At 45.8% G+C, this 21526-nt stretch overlaps 1 protein-coding gene across 1 annotated transcript in view; it reads right to left on the bottom strand.

Moving 5' to 3' along the window:
* LOC147115153 (regulator of G protein signaling 22-like) overlaps window positions 1–21526 on the bottom strand; it is a 142231-nt gene that overhangs the window by 108002 nt on the left and 12703 nt on the right. The window contains exons 4-5 of the mRNA XM_085993988.1: window positions 18511–18672; window positions 17871–18021 (exon numbers count right to left, since the gene is read on the bottom strand). Coding sequence (XP_085850114.1) covers window positions 17871–18021; window positions 18511–18672 — 313 coding nt within the window. The remainder of the gene's footprint in view (window positions 1–17870; window positions 18022–18510; window positions 18673–21526) is intronic.

Consider the following 21526-nt stretch of genomic DNA (forward strand, 5'->3'; position numbering starts at 1 on the left):
TAAAAGGGAAATTAAAGAAGCGTGCAATAAGGGCACAGCAGTCATCATGGGTGACTTTAATCTACATATAGATTGGGTCAACCAAATTAGTAACAATACTGTGGAGGAGGAATTCCTGGAGTGTTTACGGGATGGTTTCCTGGACCAATATGTCGAGGAACCAACCAGAGATCAGGCCATCTTAGACTGGGTATTATGCAATGAGAAAGGATTAATTAGCAATCTTGTTGTACGAGGCCCCTTGGGTCGGAGCGATCATAATATGATCGAATTCTTCATTAAGATGGAGAATGAAGTAGTTGACTCAGAGGCTAGGGTCCTCAATTTAAATAAAGGAAACTACGATGGTCTGAGGAGCGAGTTGGGTAGGATTGAGTGGGGAATGGCGCTCAAAGGGTTGACGGTGGATAGGCAATGGCAAACATTCAAAGACCGAATGGATGAGCTACAGAATTTGTTCATCCCAGTTTGGCATAAAAATAAAACAAAAAAGGTGACTCAACCGTGGCTAACAAGGGAAATTAGGGATAGCATAAGATCCAAGGAGAGGACATATAAATTGGCTAGAAAAAGCAATAATCCTGAGGATTGGGAGCAGTTTAGGAGTCAACAAAGGAGGACAAAGGGATTAATTAAGAAAAGGAAAATAGAATATGAGAGTAAGCTTGCAGGGAACATAAAAACTGACTGTAAAAGCTTTTATAGATATGTGAAGAGAAAAAGATTGGTGAAGTCAAGCGTAGGTCCCTTACAGTCAGAATCAGGGGAATTTATAATAGGAAACAAGGAAATGGCAGACCAACTAAATACATACTTTGGTTCTGTCTTCACAAAGGAGGACACAAGTAATCTCCCAGAGATGCAAGGGAACATAGGGTCTGATGAAAGAGAGGAACTGAAAGAAATCGGTATTTGTAGGAAAATGGTGTTAGGAAAATTGATGGGACTGAAGGCCGATAAATCCCCAGGGCCTGATGGTCTACATCCCAGGGTACTTAAGGAAGTGGCCCTAGAGATAGTAGATGCATTACTGGTCATCTTCCAGAACTCGATAGACTCTGGAATGGTACCCATGGATTGGAGGGTAGCTAATGTTACCCCACTATTCAAAAAAGGTGGTAGAGAAAAAGCGGGGAATTATAGACCGGTAAGCCTGACATCGGTAGTGGGGAAAATGCTAGAGTCTATTATAAAAGATGTAATAGCAGAGCACTTGGAAAGCAGTGACAGGATCGGACAAAGTCAACATGGATTTACAAAAGGTAAATCATGCTTGACTAATCTACTGGAATTTTTTGAGGATGTAACTGGTAAAATAGATAAGGGAGAACCAGTGGATGTGGTGTATTTGGACTTTCAGAAGGCTTTTGATAAGGTCCCACAGAAGAGATTAGCGTGCAAAATTAAGGCACATGGGGTTGGGGGCAAGGTATTGACTTGGATAGAGAACTGGTTGGCGGACAGAAAGCAAAGAGTTGGAATAAACGGGTCATTTTCCGAGTGGCAGGCAGTGACTAGTGGGGTACCGCAAGGATCGGTCCTAGGACCACAGCTGTTCACAATATATATTAATGATCTGGACGAGGGAATTGGATGTAATATCTCCAAATTTGCAGACGACACAAAGCTGGGCGGGAGGGTAAGCTGCGAGGAGGATGTCGGGAAACTCCAGTACGATATGGACAGGTTGGGTGATTGGGCAGAAACATGGCAAATGCACTATAATGTGGATAAATGTGAGATTATCCACTTTGGTGGCAAAAACAGGAAGGCAGATTATTATTTGAATGGCAATAGATTGGGAGAAGGGGAAGTGCAAAGAGACCTGGGTGTCCTTGTGCACCAGTCGCTGAAGGTAAGCATGCAGGTGCAGCAGGCGGTTAAGAAGGCAAGTGGTATGTTGGCCTTCGTAGCAAGAGGGTTCGAGTACAGGAACAAGGATGTCTTGCTACAGTTGTACAGGGCCTTGGTGAGACCGCACCTTGAGTATTGTGTGCAGTTTTGGTCACCTTACCTGAGGAAGGACGTTCTTGCCATGGAGGGAGTGCAGCGAAGATTCACCAGGCTGATACCTGGGATGGCAGGAATGACGTATGAGGAGAGATTGTGTCGATTGGGCTTATACTCACTGGAGTTTAGAAGATTGAGAGGGGATCTCATCGAAACCTATAAAATTCTGTCAGGTCTGGACAGACTAGATGCAGGAAGGATGTTTCTGATGGCCGGGGAGTCCAGAACCAGGGGTCATAGTCTAAGGATAAGGGGTAAGCCATTTAGGACTGAAATGAGGAATTTCTTCACCCAGAGAGTGGTGAACCTGTGGAATTCTCTGCCACAGAGGGCGGTGGAGGCTAGTTCATTAAATATATTCAAGAAAGAGTTGGATATATTTCTTGAGGCTAAAGGGATCAAGGGATATGGGGAAAAGGCAGGGACAGGGTACTGAATTTGGATGATCAGCCATGATCACATTGAATGGCGGAGCAGGCTCGAAGGGCCGAATGGCCTACTCCTGCTCCTATCTTCTATGTTTCTATGTTTCTATGATAATGGTGATATTGTAAATGAAAATACGGAAATGGCAGACATATTGAATAATTACTTTGCATCAGTATTTACAGTAGAGGAACAGGATTGCATGCCTGACATCCCTTCAAAACTAATATTGAATCAGGGACGGGGACTCACCAAAATTAACGTAAGCCAAATAACAGTAATGAAGAAAATAATGACACCAAAGAGTAACAAATCCCCAGGACCAGATGGTTTCCATCCCAGGGTTTTAAAGGAAGTAGGTGAGGACATTGCAGATGTCCTAACTATAATCTTCCAAAGTTCTCTCGATTCAGGAACCGTTCCTTCAGATTGGAAAATTGCACATCACTCACTATTTAAGAAAGGTGAGAGAGGGAAACCAGGGAATTATAGACCAGTTAGCCTAACAAATGTTATCAGGAAATTACTAGAGTGAACATTTTCAGCTGATCAGAGAGAGCCAGCGTGGATTTGTAAAGGTAGGTCATGCCTGACAAACCTGATTGAAGTTTTTGAAGAGGTGACTAAAGCAGTGGACAGGGGAATGTCTATGGATGTTATTTATATGAACTTCCAGAAGGTGTTCAATAAAGTCCCTCATAAGAGACTGTGATAAAAATGATAACTTCCGGGAAGTTATGTCATCACTTCCTGTGAACTATGAACTATGAACTGTGTACATACCTCACTTCCTGTCATATGTCACTTCCTGTTGGACTGGTATAAATACTGGTCTGTTCAGTATTGTAAGAGGCTTCTACCAGAGGCATGGTAAAGACCTCTCTTGTGTATATAGTGTGTTTATAAGTTACTTAAAGCTTAATTTAAAGTTACTTGATGGTAAGTCTCCTTTTTCTTACATCAATTTAAGTAACTTAATATTTACACTGACAAATACTAGACCTTCAGACAAACTCGGAAGTTAAGGATCCAGGGAACCACCCATCATGGAGAAAATCCTTAGACCTATTCGTCTGGACTTGGACCCGAATACACCAGCAGCTGGCAGGGTATGGAAGCATTGGTATCGTACTTTTGAGAATTTTCTGGATGAATGTAAAGCGGATGCTCCTGCTAAATTGAAGATACTTGTCAATTATGTGACCCCAAAAGTGTTCGAATATGTTGATGACTGGGATAATTACGAAGAGGTGATTCGGGCACTTAAGAAACTGTATGCGAAGACCCCAAATGAGGTCTATGCTAGACATCTACTGGCCACAGCCCGACAAGGGCCAGGGGAATCAATTGACGAATTCCTGCAAGAACTTCGCAGGCTCAGCGTAGATTGTAACTTTCAGGCAGCCTCAGCTGAGCTGTACCGCCAAGAAATGATTCGTGATGCTTTCATCTGCGGGATTGCCTCTCCATTTATACGCCAGCGTCTACTAGAAAGTAAAACACTTGAGCTACAAAAAGCTTTTGACCTAGCTTGTTCACTGGATTTGGCAAAGAGAAATGCAGACCTCTATCAGCTGCCCAGATCTCGATCTGCTGCTGTAGCTGCAACCAGACAATTCAAGCGGTCTCAGGTGAACCCTATCATGGGGGAATCTAATTCTGATAATTCTGATGAAGAAGAGGAGGACGACCCCACTTTAGCAGCCTCTTGGCAATCTAGGAAGGAATGCTTCTTTTGTGGAGATGCTTTTCACCCTAGGAAAACCTGCCCTGCTCGCAATGCAATCTGCAGTTATTGCGGGAAAAAAGGACACTGCTAAAGTTTGCCTATCAAGGGCCTCTACGAGGGCCAATCCAGCTAAGGCCTACCGAACTGCCCCAATTAGGGCCTATCAAGATGCTCCAGCTAGGACCTATCAAGCTTCCTCTCGAGCTCTCTCCCGAAGAAGCACACTGAGAGTTTTAGCCACTCTCTGTGCAACGACACCAATTACAGCTGCTTGCCCCAGAACCTGTCTCATGCAGCCACAAAAATTTCAATTAAAGGGCATACCTTAGATGCCTTAATTGACTCAGGAAGTACTGATAGTTTCATTAAGGAACAGATTGTTGCGAAATTGAAACTACATGTCTTCCCATCGGACCAGGCAATTGCGATGGCCCAGTCATCACTTAATACCAGAATCTCCGGCTTTTGTGTTGTTGATATGACACTTCATGGTCGTATGTATCCCTCCACCCGACTTTCGGTGCTCAAGGACTTATGTAGTGATCTCCTCTTAGGGCTGGACTTCCAAAAACAGCATAAGAAACTCACCATTGAGTTTGGTGGATCCAAACCCGGACTTACTATTTCTAATATACCGTCTAAATTACCATTTTGTGCATTATCAGCAGCTTCACTTGATGAACCCTCATTATTTGCCAGTATTCCGCCTCAATGCCAAACGATAATAACGAAATCGCGGCGCTTTAATCAGGAAGACCAATCTTTTATTGCGGCTGAAATCTCTCGACTTCTAGCAGAGGATATCATTGAACCATGTTCGTCGCCCTGGCGGGCTCAAGTCGTCATTGTCAAGAACCCTCTAATACCACACAAACAGCGACTATGCATCGATTATTCGCAAACCATCAATCAATATACCGACTTGGACGCCTACCCATTGCCACGCATTGATGATATGGTTAATAAACTGGCCGAATACAAAGTGTTCTCAACTTACGATTTAAAAAGTGCCTATCATCAGTTACCCTTGAAGGTCTCAGATAAGCAGTACACAGCCTTTGAGGCTAATGGACGGCTGTACCAATTTCGTCGCCTCCCATTCGGGGTTACTAATGGAGTGGCTGTCTTTCAACGGGCAATGGATGGCCTGGTTAAGCAGGAAAACCTAAGGGACACTTTTCCCTATCTTGATAACATTACCATTGCAGGTCACGATCAACAGGAACACGACGCCAACCTCCAAAAATTTCGGGATGCCCTCCATCACCGTAATTTGACCCTGAATGAATCCAAATCTGTTGAGTCGCAACCAACCATCAACATCCTTGGCTACTGCGTAGGCAATGGTATCATTAAGCCAGACCCAGAAAGACTTCGCCCGCTCCAAGAGCTCCCGTCACCTAAGAATCCGGCTTCTTTACGTCGGGCTCTCGGTCTGTTTGCATACTACGCTGAATGGATTCCTCATTTTTCGGACAAAATCCAACCCTTGCTGCATGCTAGATCATTTCCACTGGGAACAGCGGCTGTTGCAGCCTTTAACCTTCTCAAAAAACAGTTGGAGAAAGCGGCTCTTCACTCCATCGATGAGAATCTCCCTTTCGTGGTTGAATGTGATGCCTCGGAGGTGGCGATCTCGGCTACTCTGAATCAGGAAGGTCGTCCTGTAGCATTTATGTCCAGGACCTTACAAGGTGCCGAGCTACATTATCCTCCGGTTGAGAAAGAAGCCACAGCCATCATAGAGGCAGTACGGAAGTGGAACCATTTTCTAGCTCGCCAGCACTTTACATTGATCACGGACCAACGATCAGTCGCCTTCATGCTCGATAATCGAAAACGAACCAAAATTAAGAATAATAAAATACAACTTTGGAGGATGGAACTGGCCTCTTTTGGTTATACCATTCTCTATCGGCCTGGCAAGGAGAATGTGGCCCCGGACACCCTCACACGGGCATTCTGCTCCACTATGTCATCCTCCACTCTCATGGATGTCCACAATGGTTTGTGTCATCCTGGCGTTACGCGCATGCTACATTTCGTACGATCACGGAATCTCCCTTTTTCCACTGGAGATGTAAAGAAAATATGCTCAGAATGCCGGCTTTGTGCGGAATTAAAACCTCAGTTCTTCCGCCCCTCAGATGGTATACTCATACATGCAACCCAACCGATGCAACGACTTAGCATCGATTTTAAGGGCCCAGTGCCCTCTTCAACTCGGAACACATATTTGCTCACCATGATCGACGAATATTCACGTTTTCCGTTTGCCTTCCCCTGCTCCAATATGCTGGCGTCCACAGTAATCTGCTGCCTTGAGCAGGTATTTTCTCTCTGTGGCATGCCGGCTTATATTCACTCAGATCGGGGTCCATCCTTTATGTCAAGGGAACTCAAGGACTACCTCTCAGAACGGGGAATTGCTACAAGCAAAACAACACCATACCATCCCATCGGAAATGGGCAGGTAGAGAGGTATAACGGTATCATCTGGAATTCCGTACGTCTCGCTTTAAGATCTCGGGGCCTACCAGACCAGCAATGGGAAACAGTGCTTCCGGATGCATTGCACTCTATACGGTCCCTGCTTTCTACAGCCACAAATACTACACCTCATGAGCGGTTCTTTGGATTCCAGCGTCGCTCATCTCATGGGACATCACTCCCGTCATGGCTAACTACTCCTGGACCTGTATTACTCCGAAGATACGTTCGGACGTCTAAAAATGACCCTCTTGTAGACGAGGTCGAACTAACCGATGCCAACCCCACCTATGCAAACATACGATATTCCGACGGCCGAGAATCTACCGTATCATTACGGGATCTGGCTCCCTGCCCACCAGGACCTAGTGGGACATCGGGTGATGGCATTTCACCAGGAAACTCTTGGGACCTATCGGGTACCCCTCTCCAGGATCCTGATCGGACACCAACTAGCTTGGTGCCGGTAGAACCCCGTGCTCAAGGTTGCGACCCTCCCAGTACCGCGCATGAAAGTACTGATCCGCCACAGACCAGCTCTGCACCTCCCTCTGAACAGAGGCAGTCCGACTTTGAACCTATTGGGGCTCGTACTCGAAGCCATGATCTCCCCGACCCTTCACAGGGCAATCCAGGCCACACAGACTCTGACCAATGGCCAACCGCATGTAAGCGGACCAGCGACCCTCTACGACGGGAATCCAAACGGGTGCGACTCTTCCTTGTTCGGCGGCTGCGGACCAAAAGGTAGACCACAGCCTCCTAATCCTGCAGGAGGGAAGAATGTGATAAAAATGATAACTTCCGGGAAGTTATGTCATCACTTCCTGTGAACTATGAACTATGAACTGTGTACATACCTCACTTCCTGTCATATGTCACTTCCTGTTGGACTGGTATAAATACTGGTCTGTTCAGTATTGTAAGAGGCTTCTACCAGAGGCATGGTAAAGACCTCTCTTGTGTATATAGTGTGTTTATAAGTTACTTAAAGCTTAATTTAAAGTTACTTGATGGTAAGTCTCCTTTTTCTTACATCAGAGACTATTAGTTAAAGTTGAAACTCATGGAATTGAAGGCAAATTATTGACCAGGTTAGGAAATTGGTTGAGCGGCAGGAGACAAAGTGTAGGGATAACAGGCAAGATTTTTTTTTAAATTAATTTAAGGGATGTGAGTGTCGCTGGCAAGGCCAGCATTTATTGCCCATCCCTAATTGCCCTCGAGAAGGTGGTGGTGAGCTGCCTTCTTGAACCGCTGCAGTCCGTGTGGTGAAGGTACTTCCTTCTCCTTCCTCCTCTTCTGCTTCATCCTCTTCTGTTTCTTTCTCTTCCGCGCCTTTTCTTCCCTCTGCAAGTGGCTGCTATAAATCTAAAATAAAAGCAGAAAAAGACCCACAATCTCACCCTGGCAGCCCGTAGCATTGCCAGACACACTCAACCTTCCACCCTCTTTTCCATCTCTTCTTGATCCTGAGGGGGGTCATGTTCACTCCTTCTCACCTTCTGCCACCCTTCCCTGCAGATGCACCGTGGCCACAGGGGCCTCCAATGGCAGAAGAAGACTATGAGGAAGAGGAGGTGGTGAACTGGAGCCTCAGCAATAGAGCAGAAAATAATCATTCTAGAGGAGGAATGGAGCAGACAGCAAGCCATGGCACAGAGCAAGCAGATTGATTCAATCTCATCTATCTCATTTCTAACCCGCCCAGCTTGTCACCTCTCTCCCAGGCATCAGCCCATGGAGTTCCACCCAGGGAAATGTATATAGTGAGGCTCAGGATGTGTCACTGGCAGAATCTACCAGCGTGGAGGTGGGCAAGGATGTACCTTCTTCCCAGAGTCATGGGACCTAAAGCTCATGGGTTCTCACCAAAAATTAAGGACGCTTGAGGAACTTTGTTCGTATCTGCAGGCTCGGAAGACAATCGTCCGGATCGCAGTTGTGCTGTTAAAGCAGGAAATTGTCATGCATAGGGCAGCCAGGTGATTGGTGCTCTTACGAAAATGAGCCATATTTGGCTTTGGTGGGCAGATACTTAAAGCTGACAAAAATATCGAGGCCGTTTATGTCTAGTGCAGTAGCGGTGCACAAGCGGCAAAATGCGCTGAAAGGCAAATTTCCTCAAACTTTTTGGTGCTAAAATGGTGTAAATACGGTGTTAATGTTGAAGATTATGAGGAATTTCAACCCCATTACTTCCTATAATCTTCCTAATATCACTCCCAAACCCACAAACTTTACCACCTAGAAAGACAAGTGCCGCAGGTGCACAGGAACACCATCACTGCCAAGTTCCACTCCAAGTCAAACATCATCCTGACTTGGACATATATCACTGTTCCTTCATCGTCGCTGGGTAAAATCCTGGAACTCCCTCCCTAACAGCACTGTGGGAGTACCTTCAGCACACGGACTGCAGCGTTTCAAGAAGAAGGCTCACTACCACCTTCTCAAGGTCAACTAGTGATGGTCAATAAAAGCTGGCTTTGCTAGTAATATCTGTTGTGTATGTACCTTTAAGAGAAGAACTGATTCTATACTGCAGTACCGGCAGTGACCACCCATGTATATAAAGCCATAGCAGGCTTCTGTACTTCAGTCTTAAGTTACCCTCTGTTCAGTAAATACCTGTTATTATTGTTCTCCTGCAGTCCGTGTATTATTGATACTCGGACACTACACTGGCGACGAACAGGTTCGAACTCACCTGCAGTACTGCATCACCTCACGGGGATCTTTCCCTGAGAAGAAGCTTCTTGGAGGTCGAAGTCAGAGCAACGGGCGTCGACCGCGGGCAACCGCCCAAGGATCCATCGGAGTTCGGAGAGTTGCAGGAGAGGCTGTGGAGAGCTGGGCTTGGCTCCCCAGTCAAGGTGTTCCAGCAAATCGTGCTGGTAGCAGGTAGTGCGCTGACCCTTCCGGACTGCAGCGGGCTCGAGCTCGATCGAGCAGCTCTGCAAAGGGGCCGTGCAGCGTCGTCGGGAGGAAAAGAGAGAGAGGGTGGAGCGCACAGGGCGCGGTCGGTGCTCAACAACCGGGCAGCGTAGCGAAAATAAAACAAGGGGAAGGAAAAGTGAGACGCGCCGAAGCCGCGGGTCGCCGCCATTACCCTGCAGAACGCTAGGAGCAGCGTGGCAGCAAGGGGAAGAAGGAAAAGCGCGGGAGGCGCCATTTTAAATCACCCAAGATGCCGAAAAGTGGCAGTATCACTGCTTTCGACAACGAGGTAGAAGACTGGACCACGTATGTGGAAAGAATTGAAGTGTACTGCAAGGCAAATGAGGTGGCCGATGGAAAGAAGGCATCGGTATTATTAAATTTGATGGGCGCGAGAACGTACGGCCTATTGCGGAATTTAATTACCCCAGCTAAACCAATGGAGAAAAGTTTTGAAGAGATTGTTAATATCTTACAGGAACACCTAAACCCTACACCACTGCTGATAGCAGAAAGATTCAAGTTCCATAAAAGAAACCAGCACAAAGATGAGAGCAATGCTGACTATCTTACGGAACTACGCAAGTTATCGAAGCACTGCCAGTTCGGAGCAGGACTGGCAGACACCTTAAGGGATAAGTTTGTCTGCGGGCTCCAGAGTGAAGGAACCCAGAAACGACTACTTTCGGAAAAGGACCTGACGCTAGAACAGGCTTTCAGTGTGGCAGTATCCTACGAAGCAGCAGCACGGGGAGCTGCGGAAATACAACAGAAACCACAAGAATACAGCGCTAACGAAATGGCGTATGGAGCAGAAAAATGCTATCGCTGCGGCAGAACAACCCATGATCAGAAGGACTGCTGGTTTAAGGACAAATTATGCAGGCAATGTGGGAAAATGGGACACATAGCAAGAGTCTGCAGGTCGGGAAAGAAAACTAACACTACAAGAACTACTAAGGAAAAGTACAAGAAAGTAAAGAAATTGACAGACAGTCGTTCGGAAGATCAGGAGAGTGATAAGGACTCCGGGAGCAGGAGACTAAGTTGTCTAAAGTTACACAACGTGATCGCAAAGGAGGATCACCGAACCATTTGGGTCACCCTCATGATAGCAGGGTCCCCAGTAAAGATGGAATTGGACACAGGATCAGCCCTAACTGTCATGAATCGACGAGACTATGAGCGGCTATTCTCACACATACCCTTGAAGGACACGTCCATTGTATTGAAGACATACACGGGGCAAAAAGTCTACCCCAGAGGAAAAATAAGGGTGCCAGTTGAATACAACGGCAAGGAAACACAGAAACTGTATCTATATATACTACAAGATGGAGGACCACCATTATTGGGACGTGAATGGATCCAAAAAATACAATTGGATTGGCATTCCATTCAGGCGCTAACTGTGACTGACAAAAAGGATGATGACGTCACACCTGGATGACTGTCAAAAATTCTAACTGACGCGAAAGAGGTGTTCCAACAAGGACTTGGGGCCTAGAAATTCACTATGGCCCCGTCAGCTGGCTAGCGCCCAAAAGTTAGCGCTGGGCGCGGAGCCATTTGCGACCGTCAGATATTCACTTTTTGCGCCCCAAGTCGGAACCGGGCGCTATTCCAGGGTGTGCCCGCCCCCACTTGGGGCGCTGAAACTGAATTTCAGCGCTCTAGGCACCGCTGCGCCACCCGCTGCGGTGCAGCAGGCTGCGGTACTGCAGGCCTCCTCCTTCTCTTAAGGTGGAGGTGCCTGCAACGGGGAGATCGCCGCTGGATTGTGCCGGCAAATGAGCCCGGCACCACGGAGAAGTGCCGGGCTCGCGGAAAGCAGCCGGCAATGCCGCGGGGGGGGGGTGGTGGAGGAGGCCGGGGAAGGAGGTGCGGGCAGGCGGCCGCCAAAAAAGCGGCCGGCCGCACCTCCACCTTTATGCGCCCCACTAAGGCTGCAGTAAGGCCCTGGTCTCCGGATGTTAGTAGCGGCCGCCACGGAGGAGGCGGCGGCAACTGAATATGGGCGTCGGGCCGGCATCGGGGCGGAAACGGGGCACTGCGCACACCGATGATGTCATCGGTGCCGGCGCAGCGCTACCGGCTACCGCCGCCATTACCGCCGAGCTCAATATCAGCGCAACCTCCTCTACTGGCGCAGAAGCCCTCTTTAGGCGGTAACTGGGCGCAAAGCTTGCAGCGCCTTACTGAATTTCTAGGCCTGGGACTCTAAAAGGAGTAACGGCAACGATAAAAATCGAAGATAACGCAAACCCAAATTTTTTTTTAAGGCCAGACTGGTACCTTACGCGATCCGCCCAGCCGTTGAAGCAGAGCTGGAGAGTCTGGAGCGTTCGGGTGTGCTGTCCAAGGTGGACTGGAGCAAGTGGGCCACACCCATCGTTCCTGTAATGAAGAAATCATTGAGCAGCAAGCCTGGGGAGCCGAAGAAGGTTCGCATCTGTGGGGACTTCAAGGTAACTGTGAACCCAGTCCTGCACACAGTACAATATCCACTTCCATGGATAGAAGATATTTTCGCCTCACTATCTGGAGGGAAACGCTTTACAAAGATTGATCTGGCCCAAGCGTATCTACAAATGGAGGTGGAAGAAGCATCTAGGAAATACCTCACGATAAACACTCACAAAGGCCTTTACCAGTACAATCGACTGGTATTCGGGGTAGCATCAGCCCCGGCTATTTGGCAGAGGGCGATGGAACAAGTCCTGCAAGGGATCCCGGGGACCCAGTGTTATTTGGACGACATCATGGTTACGGGCGAAAATGAGTGAACACCTTGCCAACCTGGAGCAGGTGCTCACTAGATTACAGGAATATGGGCTACGAGCCAACCGCCCCAAATGCGAGTTCTTCAGGAGACAAATCTCGTATTGTGGCCACATGATTGATGAGGAAGGGTTGCATAAGTCACCAGACAAGATTGAGGCTGTAGTCAAGGCTCCAGCACCGGAAAATGTGTCGCAACTGAGGTCGTTCCTCGGGTTGGTGAACTACTACCATAAGTTCTTGCCGAATTTATCTACAATTCTGCACCCACTGAACGGCCTGCTGCAAACTGGAGTAACATGGAAATGAAGTGATGAGTGTAAGCGTGCCTTTCAGAAATGTAAATGCCTAATCACTTCAAAAGAAGTATTGGCCCACTACAATCCAACACTACCGATTCGGTTAGCATGTGATGCGTCTCCCTACGGCATCGGAGCGGTGCTGTCACACAAATTCCTTGACGGTTCAGAGAGGCCAATAGCCTTTGCGTCGCGCTCGTTAACCTCAGCCGAGCGTAACTACGCCCAGATTGACAGGGAGGCCCTCAGCCTGGTGTGGGGGGTGAAGAAGTTCAATCACTATCTGCACGGGCAGAAATTCACCCTACTGACTGATCATCAGCCCCTGGTCTCCATTTTTAACCCAAAGAAGGGCGTTCCGGTGATGACGGCGCAACGGCTGCAAAGAAGGTCACTTTTTCTAGGGGCACATCAGTACGACATAGAGTACAAGGGTACGAAACAGCATGGAAACGCTGATGAGCTGTCGCGCCTACCGTTGCCTACGGTAGAGGAAGAACCTGCAGTGGACCCTGTTAAGATATTCCATGCGACCATAGTCGAATGTCTACCTGTTACAAACTCAAGTATAGAGAAGGAAACGCGAAATGACCCAACACTCTCTCGGGTCTATGATTTGACAGTGAAGGGATGGCCAGCACATGGCGACTCACTGTTGCCAGCATTCTCGCCAAAGAGAGAACAGCTGTCAGTGTGCCGGGGGACCTTGATGTGTGGATCCCGAGTGGTAATTCCACCCAAGTTGAGAGATAGAGTGCTCAATGAGCTTCATGAGGGTCATCTGGGAGGGGTAAAAATGAAGAGCCTAGCCAGGGCGTTTGTGTGGTGGCCGGGAATCGATAAAGAAATCGAGGATATGACCAAGAGATGCACAGGATGCCAGAAGGTCCAAAACGCTCCACCACAGGCCCCGCTACATCCATGGGAGTGGCCCTCATCTCCATGGCAACGGGTACACATTGACTTTGCTGGTCCATTTATGGACTCAATGTTCCTAATCGCTGTGGACGCCCATTCGAAATGGCCAGAGGTCATCAAAATGTCCTCCACCACCACGGAGAAAACTATTGCAGTCCAACGGACCATCTTCGCCAGGAATGGCTTGCCAGAACAGATTTGCTCCGACAATGGGCCACAGTTTGTGTCCGAGGATTTCCGGAGGTTTCTGAGGAATAATGGGGTGAAACATTACACATCTGCCCCATATCATCCAGCCACAAATGGATTAGCTGAGAGGTTTGTTCAGACCTTGAAAAAGGCAATAAAGGCAATGTATAACGACGACATACCACTACAACACAAGGTGGATAATTTCTTGTTTGCTTACCGGAATGCGACACATGCAGTCACCAACCAAGCTCCAGCCATAATGTTCTTCAACCGAAGGCTAAGATGTCACCTGGATTTGCTCAAACCAAACATAAGACGAGATGTTGAGGATAAGCAATTCCAGCACATAAATGAGAAGCCAACCAGGAGCTTCAAGATAGGGCAACCAGTCTTGGCCCGCGACTACCGAACAGAAAAATGGCAGCCAGGAACGATATGCACACAGCAGGGACCACTAATGTACACAGTGGACGTTGGAGAGAGCATCGTGAGACGCCATGCTGACCAGATTCTAGAGTCACAGGAACAAGCCAAACCCATACCACGAGCAGGTGCACCTGGTAATCAACCCAAAGTACAGATTGCGTCTACCTCAGAAGCAGTGGTATTGGAAGCTGACGAACCAACCAATGACAATGAGCCAGAATCAACTCCGCCGCAAGAACAGGATACTCGAGAAAGGCGCTATCCAGTCAGGATCAGGAAGCCTCCTCAAAGACTGAACTTATAAATGATTATTTCAGTTAACGTATATAGTACAGAGAAAATTGTAATTGTAATTAGTTATTATTTAGTTGTTAAATGAATGTTATGGACTGTTTATCTAAAAGGGGAGGAATTGTTGTGTATGTACCTTTAAGAGAAGAACTGATTCTATACTGCAGTACCGGCAGTGACCACCCCTGTATATAAAGCCATAGCAGGCTTCTGTACTTCAGTCTTAAGACCCTCTGTTCAGGGCAGCGGGCGGTCGAGGGGGTCGTCCAGCCGGATTGCCTGCCTCTCTTCCGCGGCCATGTTCGCGCCCGGGTGGCCCTGGAGATGGAGCACGCGGTGTCCGCCGGCGCGCTTGAGTATTTCCGTGACCGGTGGGCGCCGCGGGGACTGGAGTGCATTATCAACCCGGAAAACAAAATTTTAATTTGATTTGTTAAGTTTTAGTTGAACTTTTGTTTATTTACAGTTCAATTGGTTTTTTTTGGGGGGTCCAAACAAAAAGAGTACCCTCTGTTCAGTAAATACCTGTTATTATTGTTCTCCTGCAGTCCGTGTAGTATTGATACTCGGACACTACAATATCCACACCCGAGAATAAATATTTTTTAAAGTCTTCTCTTTTCCTTCAAGCATTTCTATTACCATTTGACTTCTGCATTCAAGGGTTCCTCTTATACTAGGATCCAGCTCACCTCTATGGGCAGTGTCAATGTTGCTCTGGTTCAAGGAGGTACAGAGGTAGTGTGGATGGGACTCCCCTCCCATGCATCGATTTAGGACATTTTCTCCACTGTGCCAATCTGTCCAAGATAAACAACTTACATGTGGATGAGATCCATAGGATATAAATATCACCAGAGACTCTGGGATTTGAGCCTATTTCCTCCTGTGCCTGACCTCATATGAGTATGAGAGTGCATGAATGAGAGGCATAATAAGGCCCGGCTTGAGGCTGTGTTCTAAAAATGCTCAGAAAATAATCCAAATAACTTTGGTACAAAACTGTAGAGCACCAATGCATTTGCCACTGCTAGCGTATTATGAGTGCCTACAGTGCCCAATCTCAAGCATACTGCGATGGGCAGATAGTGAATAGAGTCTATAGCCTCAGAATTCCTCTGTTGTGGAAGGGCAAAGTCAAGATTTGTGTCTTTATGGGTCCAAGAATTTCAGACTTGGACAATTTATACCATGGTTCCGCTGGAGAAATGCCCCGGCCGAAACATTGTGCAGTTTAATCAAATTAAGGGACCTCCCACTAAGCTTGTGAACTTTAGCAGGGTCAGCACCGGAAGTCACGGGTGGGTGCATCCGAGCGCTTATGCCAGGATGTTAGGCCTATGGGTTTCTGGGCCTAATGGGCTAGAAATTCAGCTCCTTTGTGCCTGCTGTTAGTGTCTCCGGGGTGGGGGGCACCTACAGGGCGCAAAGGGCTAATCGCCCGGGGTGGGGCAAAAAAAGCGTCTCCTGAGAAATTTGCCAGGCGTTGCTGAGGCGCTACCTGATAGCGCTGCGCCCCCGCCAATAGCTATAATGTTATTTTTTATGACTTATATCATTTATTATTTAAATTATAAAAACTTTTGAGATGACAACTTTATATCTGAAACGTTCACTAATACTGCTATATACTTAAACTCAAAGAAAGGCGCCAAAATACAAGTTTGCTCAGGTGCCACTTTCACTAAGGATTACTGGATAGCAGCCAGCACCTGTAAAACTATATATCCTGTCAAGATGTCAATGGATTCCAATTTACAATGGCACCATTCTAGAGTGGAACTTTTGCCTGTCTTGAGATCTTTTCCCTGAGCCTGTTGAAAGCTGAAGGGTCAGCTAATTTAAGTAGGCAGAGATGTGCAGGCTGTATAAATTCTGCCTGCAAAACCTCAGATACACTGGAAAGGCAGAAAATGCAGTGCAGGCAGTGAAGAGGGCAGGCTGGAAAATGCCTGGTGTTTCAGCCGGTTAAAAAACTTGTTGGTGCTTAAAGCAGCAATGGCAGCACTGGAGGAAGCAAGCAACGCGGGCAAGAAGGATAGTAGCCAGATCGAAGAATCAGGTGGCAAACTTCAGGGAGGTGGACCTGAATAACCTTGTAGCAGAGATAGGAAGCAGAAGGCACAATCTGTTTGTTGGCCCACCAAGCATGTAGTACACATTTTGTAAAGGAAGGTGGCTGCGGCAGTGAGTTCCTCCTCCTTGTACACAGGACTTCTTTGAAGTGCAAGAAGCAGTTTAACTACCTCACCAGAGCAGCCAAGGTAAGCTATCTGCTGCTCCCTGACCTTTCCTTGCAGTGGCTTTGCTCGTGTGGCACTTCTTCCTTCATTACCCTCACAGTGCCAAAGGAGTCAGAGGTGAATGTGGGATCTAACAGTGGGGAGTGGAGGCTTTGCAGAAGTCAACCCCTGATTCCTCAGCCTGCAGAATCAGATCTGTGGGTTCCCGCTCTAAAAAGAAGGATGTTGGATGAGCATCAAATGGAGGCACTGAGGACCATCTCAGAGGCCCTGAGATGGATGGCATCCTCAGTGCCAACATCCAAGATGGATACAACTCAATGCAGCATTACTTGGATCAGGTGTGGAACCATGAATATCCATAGAGAACCCCATGGTATGACTGAAGGTGGGAAGGAAAAGATGCCTCGGCCTGAAATTGCTGAAAGGCAGCTTGCAGAATCCTTTCTTAGTTGTACAGTTGAGAAAAGATTTTTCTAATCACTTCAGTTAAAGCTGACGGTTTAGACAAGGTTCATGGATGTTCAAAAGCCTGGTTTGACAAGTCATGCAGGTGATTTACCTTCTACAACAGACTTAACTTAAGCCAGGTGCAATTCTGACCTAAACGGTGGGATTTCTAGGACAGCAGCCTTTTTCCTCATTATGCTGTTATTTGCACACTTGCACAATTTAGAGTATGCACATCCTCGGCCAGCAGCCAATTTTAGTGAAATTTCGTGTATATTTTAGAATGGGTGCGGTTCTGCATATCTGACTTATGCTTCAAATTCTGGCCCTCTGTGTCAGAACTGCACCAAATAAATCTCAGAATTTCATCCCAATGTCTGTATGAAAGAGGAATAGAAGAAAAATTGGTGGAGAAATTCGAGGGACAAAGCAAAGAAAGAAGTTTGCATCTATATCACTTTTTTCTTGACCACTTGATTCCAGCCTTCCTTGGCAGTGGGAATAAGACCATCTTTGGTATTTGGGCCACCACCCCCTCATATGAGCAGTTTCAAACTGGGAGGTTAGGCAGGATGTCCATTGTAAATAGTAAAGTTGAAAAATAATTGTTTGATAAAGTTTTTAAAAATTACTTCTAGAAATTGCTGAACTCTGTAACCACAATGCGATACTAACCTCCTTTGGAGTGCAATGTATCTTGGCAGGATTTGGCAGTGTCATAGCAATTGAGCCTACTTCTGGTCTCAGCTGACGATCTTCCCAATCTTTCAGTACAATGCCAGCTTGTCCCATGGGAAATCCTTGGTTAATACAGTACCTCGGACCCCTGTAATTGTTTGAAACAAAAATAAAAATGAAAAGTTCAATTTCATAAGAATATATTTGTAGGGCTTCTAATAATCATTTAGGTGGCAATTCATTTTTTTAAAAATATCTCTATTGCATGATTTGACTGGAGCTTGTTTGAGCTGGAATATCATAGCCATACTCCAGTAGCTTCAACAGCAGGGAAAAAGAACACTCAAAAGGCTTTTTCCAAAAGCATGATTCACGCCAATCAGTACTGATGATAATTGCCATATAATTTATTTTAAATGTTTCATTTTGCTTTGCTTAAAAGTATACACCTGTCAGAATTGTAGGCATTCTAGTCCTGTCATAATCATGGGGAAACCATTTTGTAATCGGCACACAAAGCTTCTTTAGTGTAGTTTTCAGTTAATACATTTCACGGCACACAATATATTGTTTAGATGTAAATAAATACACATTAAACACATTGACCTGCATTGACCAGGCTTGTGCCTGTACTCACCAATACAGAAGCAGAGGCGACACTATATTTGACTGAATCTTACACAGGTTTTCCACAGTCCACTGTGAGATAAATGACAGACCCAGCCTTGCACGTGTCTCTGCATTCAGGCAGTATTCACCACCGCTAAACAAGTACCGATTCCGTACCTTGTTCAGGTAGCTTTAAACCAAAGAACAAGAAAAATAATCAATACTTTGTATAGAACAAAGCAAAACTAAAAAATAGATTGGAGAATGATTTGAACAAATAGTATCCACGATAAAGAATGATAAACATGAAATAGTACAAATCGAGATTAATTAATAATGGATCCTAATCAAATCTAATTTGAATGTCTTTCGGTGAATTTTGTTTTATTGGAAATAGATTGGAGTGGACCAATCAGAAAAATAATCAATAATTTCTCAGGAACTGTAGGCTTACAAAGATTGGCACAGTTGTAAACCCAGTGAAATGATACTTTACTTCAGGCAGTCACTCTACCTTCCTGCCAAAAATACATCACGGCTAGACAAAAACATTTTGGGAAGAAACTGCCCATCAATTCTCATCTTCCCTGGCCAACCTGCTGTTGGGTACCACATCAGCAAAGTAATAGAGCAGAACAGCAATAAGAAGAGCCCCAGAGCCTGCAGTAAAACAAACACAGGGAAATATTTGAAAAAATGATGTCATGGTCAACCCAATGGGAGGAATGGTGGAGCCCGAGGAATTTAAGCTACGTGTTTAATTTATTATCCACACTCTAATTTTAAATATAAACCAATCTATCAACTTTAAATAAGTAATTAAATAAATACAGAGTAATTAATTACAAATTAATCTGTAATCAAACTAAATCCATCTACTAATTATAACCTAGACTACAAGTGATTCTATTAGTTCTAGAAATAAATAATTGCTAACAATAAATAAATAAATAAATAAATGAATGAATAAATATTAGAAATGGCAACACAGGCAGTGTGTCAGGAGTGCAGTATGCGGAGATTTGTGGCAGCGAGACTGTCTTGGATGATCACACCTGTAGGAAATGTCTCTGCCTTGAAACACTCTAACTCAAAGTCATTGGCTGGAGTGCGAGCTAGAGACCCTCTGACACATAAGGCATAGTTTACTGTAGAGCACAGTCACATCTCATAGTAAAACACAGGTGCGGGAAAGGGAGTTTGTGACTGTCAGTTAGCAAGGTAGGGGGAACCTAAGGGAGGCAGACAAGGAGGTACAGTAGTCACTGGTCCTATCCAACAAGTACCATGTACTTGCTATCTGTGGGGATAAGGATGCAGGCTGTAGGGAGGATGGCCAGAATGCTAACCATAGCACTGTGGAGCAGGAGGCAGTCCAAAAGGGGAGAGCAAAATAAATAATTAGAGGGATAGATAGCATCCTCTGCAGTTGTAACTGAGAGTCAAGGAGGGTGTGTAGCCTACCTGGGCTGCATCTGAACCGGAATGGGACCATGGTCCTAGCGGAATAGAGCTGTGGATAAGACTTTAAACTAGTAAGATGGGCGGAGGCATCCGGTAGAAATAGCAGTAGCCTCAAGATAAAAGAAATATGAGATGAGAGTAAAGGTCAGACCAAGGAAAGGATTAGTGTTGGCATAAACGATCAGGGAACACAAAGTTATAGAACATAAGCATAAAATAAGTTAAAAATAAAGCAAGAAGCGCGATTAATAAAAACAAATTAAATTGTCTGTACAGCAATATACACAGCATTCAAAACAAAACAGGGGAACTGAAGGCAATAATTCGTAGAGAGGAACCAGAAGTAGTAGGGAAAACTGAAACATGGCTGTATAAAGAACAGGATTAGCAGTTAAATATTGCCAGATATAATGTATTTTAAAAGGATAGGGATGGAAGAAGGGGGTAGGGTAGCTCTGCTAATTAGATATAACACAATGGCAGTAGAAAAAAAGGACATAACTAACAGTAAGATAGAAACAGAATCCAAATGCATTGAGATAAAGGATAAGACGAATAGCAGAGATGCATTTAAGGGGAAGATATTTAAGTACTTGAGGGAGAAAGGCATAGAAGGATATGTTGATAGTGTGAGATGAAGTAAGGTGGGAAGAGGCTTGTGTGGAGCATAAACACCAACATAGACCAGTTGGGCCGAATGGCCTGTTTCTGTGCTGTAAAATTCTATTTAATACTTGTATAATTTCAGCTGTATAAATTCATTTACAGAAAAATGACCAGTTTTAGGGAGCCATCAGGTCCGTTCAGTTGCAAAAGCACACAGTTTAATAGAAATGTAAAGTAAGTGAGCTCCCCCAATGGCCTAGTCGGTAAAGGTTCCAGTCACTGCACTACTAGACTATCAAAAACAGAAGGTCCCAAGTTCAATTCCCAGTCTGTGCTGAGTTAGCTGATCATGCAGGAGTTAGAGCACTATACAGGAAACTCTTTCGTATCCGGCACCGACGGGACCGGGATGGTGCCGGTTGATTAAAAATTCCGGATAACGGAGAGGTATATCTACCGAGCCTATTTTTAACAAACAAACAATAAAAAAATCAAGAAATGTGCAGTATATTTGGGTACTCACAGAATGTTGTGTTAAATGGATGGTGGAAGATGCTTGATTAAGTATAGCACTGCCAGTTGAGGGTAATCCATAACTCGGATCAGAAGAGACTACCGGCAGCGCAGGAGAGTCCGACCCCTGTTATTGAGGTGTTCGGATCGGAAGAGACTTCCGACAGTGCCAAGAAGCCGAGTAGTGGCAGTTTGGAGAACTACCCCCACTGACTAACTCGGCCACTGCGGGAGACTCGGACTCGGCAACATTTCCGGTTGTTGAGGTGCTGTTTTCGGAGTATGAATTTTGCCGGTTATTAGAGAATTCCGGATATTTAGGTGCCGTTTAAACGAGAGTTTCCTGTAATTGGCCTATAATATACCGCTGACCTACAGTGGTGAAAAATTAGCCAAGGTTACTGTTCCTGATTGCTATCTAGCAATCCTTAATGAAAGATTAATAGTGCTCTTGTGTGTGG

This window comes from Somniosus microcephalus, chromosome 7, assembly GCF_052327205.1.
Source record: "Somniosus microcephalus isolate GS21.2 chromosome 7, FLI_Smic_1.0, whole genome shotgun sequence".
Taxonomy (NCBI): domain Eukaryota; kingdom Metazoa; phylum Chordata; class Chondrichthyes; order Squaliformes; family Somniosidae; genus Somniosus; species Somniosus microcephalus.